Source organism: Numenius arquata, chromosome 8, assembly GCF_964106895.1.
Source record: "Numenius arquata chromosome 8, bNumArq3.hap1.1, whole genome shotgun sequence".
Lineage (NCBI taxonomy): Eukaryota > Metazoa > Chordata > Aves > Charadriiformes > Scolopacidae > Numenius > Numenius arquata.
The window spans coordinates 20,131,118-20,147,531 of NC_133583.1; the positions used below are offsets into that span (position 1 = coordinate 20,131,118).

Consider the following 16,414-nt stretch of genomic DNA (forward strand, 5'->3'; position numbering starts at 1 on the left):
GTTAGTGAGTGCTGTAGCTGAAGTGATTTTTTGTTTCTATGTGTGATGCCTTGGTGCATGATGTAGCCAACTTCACTATCACTGTGGATGAGTTTCATCATTGTAAAATATACTGTGGATCAACAGGCAACATCTGCCGGATCTGGTAACTACAGGGACTAGTGGGTAGGGTTAGAGGTGCAGGGTAAGGACCACAGAAAGTATCTGGAAACCCTGCTCTGTTGCTCCAAAGCTGGCTCACCTATGTTGGTTATAGCTAAGAAAGGAGAATTCAGCTTGCTATGGAGAACTTGCTTATTTAACCCTTATTTACAGGCTTGCTTCTGGTGTAGTCTCCTTGGTGAAGGTGGACGAATTGTTTAGAATGCAACTCCTGTGAAATAGCTGCTGCCTCTTACAAAAGGTAGATGAGCTCTGAGCATGGAGGAGGGTAACAGTTCAACTGCTGCCCGTGTTGGCAGGCAGAGTCGCTGCAGGTTGTGTTTCACACACAAAACTTCAGTTCTTGTTCCTGAAGTCTGTGATTTCCCTGGTTTCATCAGAACAGCAACGCAGGAACCTTCAAGATTCAAAAAAGCCACCTGACTTGATGCAGGCGTAGACAGGGCATTTTTCCTTGAGGATTCTTCTGTGAGTGTGCTGAGGGTGACTGAACTGTAACTGTCCCCTTCTCCCTTCCCCTCCCACCCCCAGTAATGTTCTCTCGCCTTAGGGCAGGGAAGAGGGTAATCTGGAGTGATAATTGGTTAAGATATGGGCTTACTTTGACTTCAGACTTGCAATGAATATCCAAACTTTTGTATTCCCCTAATAATTTTGTTTTAATCTTTTCTAAGATACCATTGTTGTTTTGTTATGTTCATGAAAGTCTGAAGTGGCCCTCTTTTTCTTAATTTTTTTTTCTTTTTTTCTTACTGCTACAGGAAATTAAAGATTTAAATGGAAGCTGGCCAGGAAAATAAACTGTGATATTGTCCATGTGTGGTTCTTGGTCAGTAGTGTTGCCTACAGGCCAACAAAGATTGAGAAATACAGATTGAAAGGCTTTGGATCATTAAGACACTCAGAAAATGGGATTTCTTATGTGGAGTTCCAGAATTAGATTGATTAAAACAACCTGCCTTCTGAAAAATGCCGTGCAGGCTGTGTGCTAAACAGACACGAGTCTCTGTCTGGTACAAGGCATGACATAGTGCGTGTCAGTTCCTTTATTATACAATAGCAGCCTGAAGTTTTTGAGTACATGTATGTTTATATGTGCATAAAACATGTGTGTATATATATATACAGAAGCACATGCACATATCCCTTCTGCTAGGTGAGAGAAAACACCTATCATCTGAAGAAATTGTCATTTCCGTGATGAATAAAAGTACAATCCTATGAAATACATCTTTTTCTATGCATATTTGGGATTAGTGAAGGCTAAGTATTTTGCTATTCTTGTCCAGTCATCACATTTTCTATTTAATATTTGATTTCTTTTTCCAGGGATGGATATTCTAATCAGTTTTTTGTATTTCTATAACTTGGCACTTGGCTCTTTTGTAGGATGATTACAGAGTCTGCATGGATTTTAATATAATTCAGAAAGATTCTGTGCCCGTTTGTCCTGTTGATGCATCAGGCTGCTTCACAGCAGAAGTGACAGACTTTGCTGGACAATATGTGAAGGTTAGTGGTCTCAGAGAAAGTAACTAATTATTTTATTCAAGATAAATTTTACATACGGTGGAAGTGTTCTTTTCTTTCCCTAAGTGGCTTTGTCTTCAATGTGTCTTTGGTAACTGGAACAATAAAAATGTGTTTTAACTCTTGCAACAATGTTTATTACAATATCTGAAAAATAAAGAATTTGAAACCTAAGTAATACAGCATCTCTAGTAGTGAAGGGGAAGAGGGTTATCTCCTGTTTGCCTCTACTGCAGAGAGAGTCTCACTTTTCCCTTGTTTCTTGTGGAAATGTTATTTATGCAGTCTCTAGGCAAGTGTGCAGAGGCCTCCTTTACCTCTGGATGACTTCTGAATTCACAGATGTCATCATTAAGTTTATACCAGCCAGTTAGTGTAATGTGACTTGTTAAAGGAGAGAAATCCAGTAATTTTCCACACTTGTGGGTTGTGTTGCAATGTGAATTTACTTGCCAATAATGGAAGAGAATCCATGTAAGAGGAACTCACAGGAACTCCAGATTGCTACAGAAAGAAGTGCCATAGAAAGAAGTGCCTCTTTAATTCTACGTGCTAAGAAAACAAATTGTTGTTAGTTGGTTTCCTGCTGGTACAGTTTGATAGCAAAGCATGTTCGTATAAACATAATTTACTTGAAACAGACTTAAAAACCTTGTATTGCATTTGAACTCAAACAGCTATTGTTGCTTCCTGCTATATATTAAAGCAAATAAGAGAACACTGGAGGCTACACGTTTATCTTCCTGCTGGTAGGAGTCTGAACTTAAGGCTCTTGGCAAATATTCTTATCATGATGAATTCTTAGCTTATGAATATTTCTGTATCATGAGTTGTTTTATTTTTTTCCTTAATGTCATGTCGATACTTGTTTGTTCAGTAGATTGTCTTTAATTATTAATGTCCAACTTTCACTTCCAGCTTAGAATGTAAATCCTGTTTAGTTGGTAAAGTTTTGTAAAAGATGCTTCAACTTCTGTAACTGTAGGCACATTCGAGGAATTTAGTAAAGTCTAAATATTAGGTAAGGAGCACTATGTGGCTTCCTGCCACAAAATCAGAAGACTCACAAAAAGATTTATGATATTAAATAATATGAATTCTGGCTTGTATTGGTGCTATAGAAAATTTGAATTTTTTACATCGGTGTTTGTGTGTCAAAACAGAGTTAAGGGCAAAAACGACTAATGCTGTATTACAGGATTCAGAGAGCAATTAACTTTCCAAATTTAGTGTTTTATAGTGCCTCTGCAGTAAATGTGTAAATGGTATGGAAGCTTCTTGGATTTTTTGTGTAAGTATTGGATTTTTCTGTAGGGGTTTTCTTAATTTGGGTATTGGAGACAAATCCTGTAGTACCTTACGGAAATAGTGAAATTTGTATTCCAAGGAAATTTTTTTTCTTCTGTCTTTTTAGGATGCAGATAAGAACATCATTAAATTACTGAAAGAGAAAGGCAGACTGGTTCACAGCAGTAATTTTAAGCACAGCTACCCTTTCTGCTGGAGGTAAGGAGAGAAATTCATATAGCTTTAAGATTGAGGGTTCTAACTGAGTAGTTCTTCAAGTTTGTCTCATTTTTCCCCTCCCTTGACCTACTTAATTTTTTTAACAAGTAACAGGAATCAAGAATATTGAATTAGGAGAGCTCGAATTTTGGTTTAGTAATCAAGTAAACAAAAAATTTTGGCCATAAATCTGGTGAATTCAAGTGTAGTGCTGAATTTGTTTTCTATTCTGATTTTACGAGTATGTTTTTGTAGTTTGAAATTCTCATTCTTCAGTGTTGCATGTAGTACTGCTAACTACGTTTTGAAGATGTCTATAATAAGTCTAAAAAAAGCTTATTTTCTAAACAGCTAAGTACTGAGTGGTGGAAAAGCATATTTTGGTACCGTTTGAATTGTATCCAAATAAGTATATCGCAGAATGTCTTTAAATGTTTGTGTTGAAGCTTTCCATATTTTGAATAAAATGGCTATATTATAGCTGTTACCATTGTTACTTCTTTTTAACCTTGTAAAATTAATTCTTTCTCTGGAGTCTGGTAGAACCCAGTTGCTTATAATGTGGAAACATCTGTATTGTTGATTAAAATTGAAGTTAGCATTTTTCTGCTGCAGTGGGTAGTAAGTGTAACACATAGATATGTTTTTCTGCTCAGTCATTCCTGAATGGAGTTCCCAAACAATGGTTATGTCTTTGATCAGAAGTAGCAGTTGACATGTTTATAATATGTGTTGACGCTACTTAGAAATATTGGGTTTTTTCAACTGGAAAGTCAAGATTGGCTCTGGAATGTCAGGTGGTTCAGCACAGTGGCCTGGGAAGAATCTTCCTTCTCAGATTGGGAATTTTGTTGAGGTTGAAGGGGACTTCATGTGCAAGTCTCCGTGGGTCTTCAGTGTACTGAACTAACATATGAAGTTTTGGCTATGGAAACATAAGCTAGATAATTTAATCTAGAAATGGAGCATGTTTTTATTAATGTCCTCTCTGGTTTTAAGTGTATACGGTTGCTACTGCAAAATTGAGGGGGGAAAAAAAATAAAAATCACTGACCAATGTCAAATTTAAAAATAGAAACTTCAGTAATCTTTTAGTAGGAACATTGTATTAAACTGCTTTATTACAAATAAAGACACACTTCAAAAAAATAAAATACCTAATTTTGTATCTGAAATGACTTGAACATTTTAAGTCCTATCTGATGCATACAGCGCCTGTACTGAAATAACTCTGATAAAAGCTTTTCTCTCTGCCTAGCTTTAATGCTTCTAGGTGAAGTGTGTTAGCAGTGTGCATTTATCTTTGATCTATAGCAAGAATAACCTTTACTCGCTCTTGAATAGCGTGGTTGGCTTGTTTCTAACAGCTTCCTGGGGGAAGAAGGGGAATTGCTCTTCAGGTGTTATGTCCTTGATGATTTGGGACGGTTTTTGAAAAATGACAGCCCCAAAACAAGCAATGTTTGTGTTTTTTTTATGGGGCGATTCAAATGTACAGTCGTGGCCTTCTGAGACAAACCAGTAATGTAGAAATGCTGATTCTGTAGAACATACTTAATCCTGCCACTCTGTTGACATTTTTGTTGATTGATGATAAGTTGCAGGCAGCACCTAGCAGCAAATTATCTGGTGGGAAGAACAGAATAATGGATTCTACTTGAAAAGCTCATTTCACTGCCATCAGAAATCAAACCGTAATTGGAATATGCTAAAAGTAGAAGAGTAGTTCTTAAACTTTGAACATAGTTCTAAGTTATTTTGATTAATGTAAGAAAACTTTGAAATCAGACTCTTCTACTTAATGTACTACTGTTCATGCTTTTCCCTGAAGCCAGGCAATTGTTGAATCCTCGGTATGCTGAAATATTTTCTCTCTTATTAGGTATCATCAAATTAGGGTCCTTCTCTACATTTTCTTGTTATTGTGATATGTAGTAATTTTCTGTCAACTAAACCTTTAAAATCTGAGAGAGGAAAAAGGTAGCAACTTGGTAAGTACACAGCAGATAGTTTTCAGTTAGAATTCCCCTTTGTTAGAATTGCTGAAAATGGAGCTTGTTGGTCAAAACCACTCTATGTAGATGTTGAGAGTCTATATGGTCTATAGGTAGCAATTTAACAACTGTGAAAGTAAAGTGTCCATTGCAGCTACTGCATGCCATTCTATTAGGGAGCAATATTGGGAAGCTCTGCCATTGACAGATACAGAAGCTTTGTCTTTTTCAAGCCAGTGAAAGCAAAGCCAAGAAGCATCTTTTCATCAGTTATCATTTGTTTCCTAAATGAAAAGAAAATGGAATGGAAATGAGATCACAATAACTTGTTTTAAGCAGCTGTGCAGTCCGAAACAGGTATGAGAAAACTATTGGGAGTGTGTAGTGTCCACAGAGATGGGTCTTTCCAATCTACGTCTTTTCAAGTATAAAGATTGTATTTCAGAGTATGCTAATTTTGTGGCACTGCTAAGGAACAGGCAATTTGCTCAGACCCTTTGCTTCCTGGTACAATTCTAAAGGACATATTTATAAGTTGAGACAGAGAGGAATGTTTAGGCAGGAATTTTGTAAGCATTAGTTTGTGATTTATATCTCTCTGGTTGTTTTTTCCCTTGTCTTGTATTGATGGAAAACACAACCCAGTAATAGGTGTTTCTCATTTGATTCAGTGGTTTCCTCGACCCTCTCGCCAGTCATGAGGGGCAGAAATGTGTAAGATGTGACTGGTTGGGCAGATTTTCAGTATGTTGTACTGGTTTTGTCTCCTGCTGAGACACTACTTGGCAGAACAGTTAGAAGAAAGAAAACATTCAGGGAGACTCTGCCATCTCCCATTTCTTACTAACTTCATGTAGGTGGAAACAGCGCTCTGTGGGTGCTTTGGAATGGTTATTGAATATCATAAAGTTACAGTGGTAGGTTGAAAGCCTGGAAAATGATTGCGGTATCATCTGCTTGTCTCTTTCTCATAGACCCTTTGTGTCTGAAGCTACTTTTGCACTAAAGCTTGTCTTCATCAGCCTCATCTGTCAGCCGCTTACTCCTGACAGAGCTTGGTACCAGTTTATTGTCCCACCATTCTTTTTGCAATATATTAAGACCATGTGAGAAACTTATTATAAGGTTCTATTCTTCTTGTTTCCAGTAGCTCAAGACCTTATATGTGATGGCAATTCATCATTCTTCAGCACATCTAAACCAAGATGCTCAGTGAGGCTAAAATTCTTCTGGAGTACCTTGTAGCTTGCAGAATACTTTCTTTTTTATTGTGATCCTGCTGCTATGTGAGGAGTTAGCTGAACTGGTCTCTTTTTTAGGTGTTAGGACTTAAATTTGAGCAGCAGAATTTCTAGCTTAGTGCATTTGCATTTAGTAACTACAACGCTATTAGTATTGTTTTGAGCTCTTACCATTTCCTGTAAGGTCATAGATACTTTAACTCTTAAAAGATACAGATCGAAATGTATCGCTTGTAGTTAAAAGGAAATATATTCTGAAATATAGTATTAAGAGAAGGGATGTGGTTTTTATTATTGGGCTTTATGCAATGTAAGTGCAGTTTTTCAGGTTTGAACAGTGTTTGCTGTGGGTTTTCTTCTGTTGGTCAGGCAGGTGTATCTCTGGGGAGTGCTTCCACAGCAGCAGTTTTAATTTATATCATAATCTCCAGTAGTTTGTGAATTTCAAATGAGTCCTAGCTATAAGTAAAATGAATTAAAATTTTAAGATGGGTTGTTTACAGTGATGACTGCATGTAGGAGATAATGGTAGTTTCTCAGGGTTTGCTTGCAAATTATTGTTGAGCAAGTGTATTTCCAAGTTCTGAGGCAAAGTGACTTAAACAAAAGCAGTATTTTAAGAAACATTTTGTGGGGTGGATTGTTACTAAGGGAGAATGAGTTTCTTGTTCCGGTGTTGCTGCTCTGTACCCTTAGGCAGATTCTGTCCCCTAGGATGGAATCGCCCTCTTCAAGTTGGAGTAATGGGAAAAGTGTGAAGGATTAGATATGTTTGAACTCTCAAATAGTGACTTTTACCCACTATTTGGTTCCTGGATCCTTTTGAAGGATGCATCCTACTTGAAAAATCTCTCAAGACAGTCAGCAGTTGTTGTAGTATAGAACTGACAAATAAGAGACTGGGTTGAGAGAGAATGCAGTCAGAAGCTTAGAGAAACTAATTTTACTGGGTAATTTAGGGATCTTATCAGTCTGTACACTCTGCCCTACAGTGTTCTCATTTCTAAGAAATCCCAAGTTCTGAATCTGCTCCCACCCTTATATGGGTTTCGCTGGATGTTGAAGTAAAGAATATATAAGAAATCTTTATAACTTTTTACTTTTATATGTTTATGTGGATCTCTTGCTTTCCTTGTCCTCCTGGAATGTGGCGTTCTTCAAGTATAACCCTGGATACTGTTACTTCATCTTTTATTTATTATTATTCTTTTAAATACAGATAGTAAAAGCATAAGCATAATGTTTTCTGGCTTTTCAGATTGATGGACGCATAAATAAGATACAGAATAAGCTAAAGTGGAAGACTTAAATATGACTCATTTTAATACTTACTGAAGTTCCTATTATTGTACTATGTAGGAACATAAATTTTAAATTCAAGTATTGTTTGAATGTTCTCATGATTTCTCTTGCTATAAAAATTACTTGATTTGCAGGGTTTGAAGGCTTTTTAAAAATTTTGGTTTTAGGATTTGATTTTAAAATAGTAGCTCACATAAGTGTACAGTTTGTGTAATTTAAAAACAAAACAAAACCCAACCTTTGTAACTGTGATATTTCAGGAGCAGCAATGAATTCAGACTGTGGAAAGGGGACTGTTGTGTACAAAAATACATTTTTAAAGAGTATTTTATAAATAATGTAGCACTGAAAATGTTTTTGTTTGCTTTGCTCCCTTCCCCATCACCTTCCCTCTACAGGTCAGATACTCCGTTGATATACAAAGCTGTGCCAAGCTGGTTTGTAAGAGTGGAGCACATGGTGGAGAAGCTGCTGGAGAATAATGCCCAGTGCTACTGGTAATGTCTCCTGCATATATTTATTTTTTTAATTCTTTGCTCAGGGTTGGGGGTGGGAGTGTGACAGAACTCTACAAAGCTCTGTTTCACTGTTCATGTGCAAACTTAACTTCATATTTCCATACTGTCTTTCTAAGCCACTGTTACTGGAATGGGACTGGTAACCAGTTTTAAATAGTGTTTTATCTCAGGTTTCACAAATGTGCCTCAAACTGGTAGAGCAATGGGATAGTCTTCCTGGTACAAACAGATATAACTCGCTTAATTGCATATCAGCCCAGTGCTTGAACATGTTTGTACGCTACTCTTTTCTTGTGTTGAGAAGGCATTCTTTGCTTGTATAAAATGCCAATGAGAAATGTATTTTAGGCTGTAAGGTTGAATACATGCTAATAATTTACAGTGAAATACGTTACAGGATCATTAAAAGTATCCTCAAATCATATTATATGATCCTAAGAAATTCAGCATAAGAGAAACCGCAAGGAAAAATCAACTTGTGGAAGCATGAGGATGCCCAGTTGAGCCTCCCAAAAGGGTCTACTAGAGAGAAGAATTTAGGGAACTAGACTCTGGGTGTTTATTGTTCCAAATTAAACTAATTTTTAGATAAGATTTTTTTTTCATCTAGTTATTACAGGCAAGGTTGATGCTTTGTTATAGGTGCACCTGAAGAAAAGAATCCCACAACCAACCAACACCCCGTACCCCTGAACCCAGTCTCCCCCTCCCAACACTCACAAAAAACCCCACCCAACTTCCCGAGCTTGTGTGAGTTGTAAGTAACCTCAGTTTCAGAGGTTTAAATTGAAATTTTCTACTAGTGCCAAAAATTAACTCTTTATATGTACATAGGGAATGTGAAAAAAAAATTGTTTGAAATCTATGTTGAAAACAACATACAAGATTTAGGTAACTTAAAAGCACTATTAAATTAGCAGTAGGAGAGAACTGTTGGCGATGGTAGCCGTTTTGAGAGTCAATTATGGGTTTATGGTGTGTTAGTAACTATTGAACCCTACCTTCTCCACCTCCATAACCTTTATTTTTATTTCTCCTCTTCTCGTAAATAACTTGTGCCTGGGAAGTTGAGAACAGGTGGGGAAAATGTGGCGGTTACAGCCTCATTCAGTTACACCATGTGCCATTTCGGTTGACGTTCAGTCTTTCCATATGAGGACTGTAGGAAAGTTGGGATTCCAACCCTGTGTGCCTCTGCTCAGCAACTGGAATGGTGTTCAGGAAGGTGACTCAACTTTCAGTGAACAATTATGGCTTAAGCTGCGTTCTGGGTTGTGTTTTTTTTTCATGGACAGTAGTTAGCAATTAAATTCTCCATGAGCAGCTTTTGCATAACTGCTTACATGGTACGAGCACTGTAAATATTGAAATACGTGGGAAAACTTAGTGATCCATGATACAGACTGTCCAAAAATGCTGCAGCGTTGGCTTGCTAATAAGCACATGCCCAGTCTGGATATGTAAGAAGATTTTATAGATTAGTAAGTGTTGCTTTCTGTTTTCCATAACAGAACATACTGTGATCCTTCTTTGGGGGAAAAATAAGCTGGAGAGGGGGTGAAAGTGTTTGTTCTTAGCTTTAATTAGCTTTCTCAAGATGCTTTTACTGTTTTGATGACTGACAGTAGACCTGCATACTTAATTTTCACATGAACATGAAGAAAAATGTAATGATCCTATTAAGGAAGTGTTTGAATGGTTGAGGTAGTTTTGCTTTTCCAGAAGCAAAGCTTCAAGAAGAAACTGCTAAGTAACCTCAACTCATCCAGGAGATATTAATAAGAATTAGGAAACAGTTTGAACCCTACCTCATCTACATATTTGGGTTTTAAGCAGTGCTTTTTCTAAGTGTTGAGTAGTGGGCATACAAATGGAACCAAACATGAGAGCTGCCGTTGCAAAGGTTGGATGAGAAGACCAGGCAATTGTATTAATTGGCAATATTCAATGTGCTTGGAATTAAAGTAACCATTTGTCCTTTAGGCAATTCTTAAGTCTCAACATAATTCTGTAATTGACCGTAAAACTGATTCTTCAAGATTCCTCTCAAAAGAGTATGGTCTTAGAGATTTTGAGAATCTTTTTGTAGAGAATATGGCCTGAAGTAGAGCTGCATTATCACTAAATGATTAATAAAATAATATTAATATATATTTCCAGTATGTGATTTCATAATTACTCGTTTGAATACTCAATGGCTTTTGTTACATAAAGATGGCATTTAAAATGTAGCTTTTTAAAAGAAAAAGACATTAATTTTAAGGTTTTCTTGTGATATTCTCAACTGATGTCAGTTTTGTTTGGGATGGAACTTCTTAAGTTGATGTTGAGAATGCTAGCATTTATTTAAATTTTGGGAAGTCCATCCTTCTCAAAACCTACTTTTTTGCTTTTGAAGAGGCTTGATCTCTGAAAAGTGTCACAGGAATAATACCTAGCTTTTTAAAAATTTATTTTTGGACTCTCTGGGGCTTCAGCATGTCCTGAAAATGAGAAAATTGGGGATAAATGCTTTTCAGACTATATTAACCTTTGCAAAATGAGTTTGACTGCATTCCTTTTTTTATTCTTATAAATGACTGATAGGTATATTGTCCCTTAAGAATAGCTGCACTCTTTATAGATATCCTTTTTGATGAAATAGATTAAACATAGTTGGACAAACTTTGCAACCTGATTGCATATCTAATTAGTTTTTTAATGAATTAGCCTACTGATAAAGCCATAGTTATTCAAAATTTAAAACCAGCAACTGTGACTTCATTTTTCAAAATGAACTTACCTATAGCTTTCAAGAATGATTACGTGAGTAAAGTGCCAGCATTTTTGTAAAATCAGAAACCAAAGAAACCTTTCTTTTTTCTCCCAACCTTATTCTGATCAGAGCGGGAAGTAATTTGTGCTGGATGTTGCTGAAAATGCAGAATTGGAACAGTGTTTAAGAGGCTGTGTTTCAGCCTTTAATCCAAGGTCTGTTACTGACTGTTCCCTTTACCACACAACGGTCAGAAGAGATTAAGTAAAAAAATGAAATCTTGCAATTTAAACAAAAAAAGTATTCGTATTCAGCGAACCTACTCCTGTGGTACTTGAGATAAAGAGGGGTAGGTTTGGCTGCTGTATCTATCATTCAGGGCTGTCTGACCTTGGTTTTCTGTTACATCGATGCAGAGAGTTCGGTGCAGCACCAGAGCTGGGTCCTGATGTCAGTGGTCTGGATTTCAGTCCTTAATTGTTTGTTGTAACTATCAGCTTATAGAATTGACTTGTTGAAAGAGCATTTCCTCTGTAACCGCAGACAAGCAACTAAATGACGCTGCCTTAGATTCCATTGTATAATATAGGACTAAGTCCTGTCATCACAGAGTTCAAAGTTGGAATAAATTAAAAATTTATAAGTTATTTTAAAGAATAAATTAGTTCAATTTATACTTATGTTTCTAACCAGTTGTAGCTCCCACTTGTGGCAGTGTATGTAATGTTTTTATGCTTGCAGGTCGATAGAAAAGGTTCTATAGACTGTAGTTCGTATTTAAATAGCTGTTTTGAACTCTTTTTTTAAATTACTTTTATGTTCTAAAAGCCTCCCTCAGTTACAGTTCTACTCAGTAACTCCTGAAAGATTACCTTCTAGTGTTAGCGGCTGTTGAGCAGTTCTGACATTGTTTACGCAGGATGTACAGCGCTTGGTATAGTAGAAAAATGAGCAGTTAAGGCTTGGCTTCTTTGAAGTCCCTTTTGTTCTTGCATCTTCGCGGCATTGGGAAAAAAAGAGCTTGATATATAGGTCCTTAGTTGAAGGTATCCTTTTTTTGACTTTTATCACTTAAACTGTTAGTTCTTATTGAAAGTACTGCGCAGAACATATCCGATAGGCCTTTCTGCTAGAAGTGAATTTCCAGCTTTACAAAGTGTGAATTTTGCACACATTTCCTGCTGTTCTGTGTGAGCAGACTAAGACCAAGTGTTTTCACGTGCGTCAGTCGAACACATGAATCTTCTGAGAAGCTTTTGATCTGGGTCTTTCTAATCTTTGACCAGCCACCGCCTTTGCTGAGCAGCAAACTGTCTCCCACCTTCTGAAAAGGGTGAGTTCATCACAAATTAGGCCTATCTTTTGTCATAAACCCTAAGGCTGGGAGGGCGTGCACAAGATGGGCCGTAGAGCCCACCTGTAATGGAAAGCTAACATTTGTTCTATGAAACTTGTAATCTTTGTGCAGATGAGAAATGTGAGTCTTAGCAGGGGCAACAGAATTTTAAGTCATAACGGAATTGTAGAATAATGGAGTACATCAGTTACTGAGTCCCTTGTTTTCCTCCTTTTTCTTTTCTTTTTAGGATGTCTCATAGGATATTTTCTTTCCTAGTTTGTTAGCATTAATAAATACATTTTATCTGAAGAGTTTAAAATGCATCTTGTGTTTGTGGGTGGGAATTCCCCCCTCCCCCCCCTTTTTTTTTTAATATGACCGTGGAATTGAAACTCTTCTTCTTGAATCATTTATCACACTTCTCTTACTCAGGAAACGTGTGTACAAATTAGGTCTTCTCTCTAGTAGCAGTATGTGCAGTCACTAGGTGGCAACATTTCCCAAGGAAAAATTCAAACTAGCGTCATTGCCTGGGGTAGGAGGTGAAAAAAAATTGCTGCAGGGTTAGCCTTGTGTTTGTGTAATTTAGAGCAGCGTAAAGTCAGAAGATTTTATTACTGGCTGTTATCAGACGTAGTTGAGGATCAGAAGTGAATTTTGAAGCTTGTTCCAGTTGATTTTGATGGCTTGTGTTCTGCTGTGTCCTAATTTTGCTGTTTCCTCTCCAAGCCTCTTGAGGAGAGATTGCCAGTTATGTCAGGAATACTGCAGGTATCTTTTCAGTCCCAGTGAATGGTCATCAAAAGCTTGTTGTTTGGTTCAAGTAATACCTTATTAAATACTCCAAATGTCAATTCACTAAGCAATTATAGTACTAATTTCTCAGGCAGCTGGTAGATCTGCATGGTATGTTGAATAACTGTGCCACCCTTATAGGATTGCAAACATATTTTTATATATATATATATATATATATATATAAAAATTGAATCCTAAGTGGTAATGCTGTTTAAAAAATACTTTCTAACTATGAATATTAGACTATTCCAAAGGAAACTATGCAGAAAGAAGAAAAGGGAAAGCTTCATTTCTCACTGGTTTCAGGATGCAGGGATTTTTGCCATCGTTGGTAAGGTGAAAAATTTTAATAGCAATTAGCATGGTGGCCGGGTCATGCAAATAAAATCTATCAGGATTTTGTTATTCCGAGTGTATCGCCAAAGTGGAGGTTACGGCTTGGCTTCATCCCGCTTTGCCAAGCAGCTGTGCGGTGCTGCCGGCGGGGCCGGGATGCAGTCTGCAGCAGCATTGCAGTCTCACGCTCAAGTGTTGGTTGCTATGGGAACCGGGATAAAAGAGGGAAGAAAAACATCGCTGTATCAAAATGATTGAAAGCGCTATTCATTTAGCAAATGTAAGCTGCGTATAAGCAGAAAATTCTCTTGCACTGGTGGAGGCAACCCCAGCTGGGGTGGGGTGTGTGTGGTTGTGCACCGTTCTAATAAGCTTTTGTAAACTGAGGAGGAGAAAAGAGTCTGCTGCAGTGGAAATTCTGCGTGTTGTGCAAACAGCTGACCTTTCCTCTCTCTTCCCCTTCCCTCCTGCCCGCCAGCCTCCCCCGATGTTTAATTAGGTCCATGATATAGATTGGCGCTAATTAAAGTGTCAAAAGGGCATGAATAGTTGCTTATTTTATCTCCTTGAATTAAAAACCATTAAAAATCAATTTGAGGGCACGTTGAAGGAGGCTTGTTATTAGAGTAAATTAACATAATGGAATTTAAGACTTTGTCTTCTAGGGGTTGGTTAATGTTTAGAAAGAAAAGCAAATTCTAAAACAAAAAACCCAGCTGTTATGCTATGAATTTAAATAAATCCATACATATTTAGTTAAACGACATAGGATAACTACTTGTAACAGCAAAACCAAGGCTGATTAACTCGGCTGTCTTCTGGAAGAACAACTCTTCTCCTTTCCAGACATATAAGTAATTCCTGATTTCAGGTGTTGCTTAAAGAGTTACAGACTCGCCAAATGAAAGGATAGGTCTGGAGACATCTTCTTGGAACCAAACATATCGAATGCTGAGTGCTAATCTGGTATTAGAATTCCTAATTCACACTATTTAAGATAATGTTTTGTTTATGAACTTTATAGTCTAACATTTACGGGACTATTTTTCAAATAATTCATAAGCTAAGAGCTTCCTTCCATTAGTAATTATGAAGTAAATTTTATCCAATACATAACGTTGCTGTGGTTTTTCCAAACGTCATGAATAAAATTAGCTAATGAGAGGAATGATGAAAAGTGAGAACGGATTAGTGTATCTCTATGTAACATCTTAAACAGCTTTTAATGGGAAATTGATGATAAAACATGAGGCTTGTGCTGTGGCAATATTTAGCAGCTGTTTATTTCAGGAGGGGTGTTTGTATTTACAGAAAAGAGGGACAGTACTGCTTTGAGACAGAGTTCCCATGCCCTCTGACAGGGCAAGGTGAGCCAAATCACAGAGTCACCCAGAGCACATCTCAGCTTTAAAATGGAATAATAAATTGAATTCGGTGTTTACAATTGTGTTATGAGCGTGAAAGAGATACTTCAAAATATATGTACAGAAAAGGAACAGATGTCTTAATCCTTTCAATGTTCCCTTCTGGATTATGTAATAATTTAGATTTTATACATCCTGCACATTTCTGGAGACAAGAGTCAGAAAGCAAATAAACTAATTTTAATAGATGCTGTTCCTCAGGTATGAATTGGGGATGAGAAGTCACTGGATAAGCAGCCGTGGTAGTTTCCTCTTAGCACACCCATTCATGCTCTGGAATTGCAGATGGTCCCTAATTTGCTATTTTCCAATCCATACCCGCTTTCCTTGTGTGACTTGCATGGGTAGTACATAGACTCTTATCGTGGTTTCGGCTGAATTTACCAGAACCGGACTGGCAGATGGCCCTTCCCCCCCACTTCCCCCCCCCCAAAAGAGGAGAGAGGAGGAGAAAGAGATAAGGAGATTCAGAAGTTTAGAATGAACTAAACTACTTTAATGAAGAATTAATATTAAAATAAAAATAAAGAAGAAAAATAATGAAATAGATACAATATATACAAAACCGTATCAAGCTCCCAGGATGTCAGTTACATCACCGGCAGGCACTGGGGAAGTCCCAGACTGGACTCAGTGACGAATGGGAACTGGATTCCAGCTCTGGAGTCAGGAACACACGGATCGGGATCAAAGGCAGATGAACAGACAGAGTTCTCTCTGGACGTCGGCCATCGCAGGAAAGGGGGCTGACCCTTTGATCCCTCAGCCTTTATACTGAGCATGGGGCAGATGGGATGGAATACCCCAGTTGGTCAGGTTTGGGTCACCTCTCCTGTCCCCTCCTCCCCACCGATGTGACCCCTCTACATTTTTCCGTTTCCGACCCTCTAAGGGGGCAAACAACGAAATTGGCCGACCTTGGTTGTTATAGCAATAAGTATAAGCAAGGGCCTCCCTGCATACCATTCCTTGGCATGGAGCACAAACATTGGGCTTATCATTCTGAGAATGAACAGTTTTCTCCACAATATGCCGTTAATTTCAGAGAGTTAGTGGAGGCCTAGCTAGGATGTAAAGTTACAGAACAGAAAATTGGTTCGGTTTTACTTCAAACCGGGACAACTCTGAAGGCAAAGAAAATGTTTCCTGTTGTGATAAGCTAATAAATGTTGTTAAATGACTGGATTTTGTTTTGCTCATCATGGGTTTTTGGTTTTTTTTGCTTGTCAAACAGGGTTTTTATTTTAGACACTAGGAAAATGAGTAGCTAGCAAGAAAGCAAGTGGGAGCTCACTGTGCAGAGGACTTAGTGATGCATGAATTTAGCAAAACCCGAAATCTGCTTCAAAAATAGGAACTAACAGTCAAAAATGGACATACAAATTTGGAGCAGATTAATCATTTTCGTAATCTCTAACTTGTTAAGATAGGGTTTTTATGTTGGGTCAGTAAGATAGAAATTAGCATTCAAACAGGTTGAAACTGGTGTGCTTTCATTCAAAATCTTTC

At 37.5% G+C, this 16,414-nt stretch overlaps 1 protein-coding gene across 3 annotated transcripts in view; it reads left to right on the forward strand.

Moving 5' to 3' along the window:
* Nucleotides 1-16,414, forward strand: part of IARS1 (isoleucyl-tRNA synthetase 1) — a 111,379-nt gene that overhangs the window by 30,015 nt on the left and 64,950 nt on the right. For all 3 annotated transcript variants that reach the window (XM_074152430.1, XM_074152429.1, XM_074152431.1), the window contains 3 exons: nucleotides 1,552-1,674; nucleotides 3,107-3,198; nucleotides 8,134-8,232. In XM_074152430.1, the coding sequence (XP_074008531.1) occupies nucleotides 1,552-1,674; nucleotides 3,107-3,198; nucleotides 8,134-8,232 (314 nt within the window). The remainder of the gene's footprint in view (nucleotides 1-1,551; nucleotides 1,675-3,106; nucleotides 3,199-8,133; nucleotides 8,233-16,414) is intronic.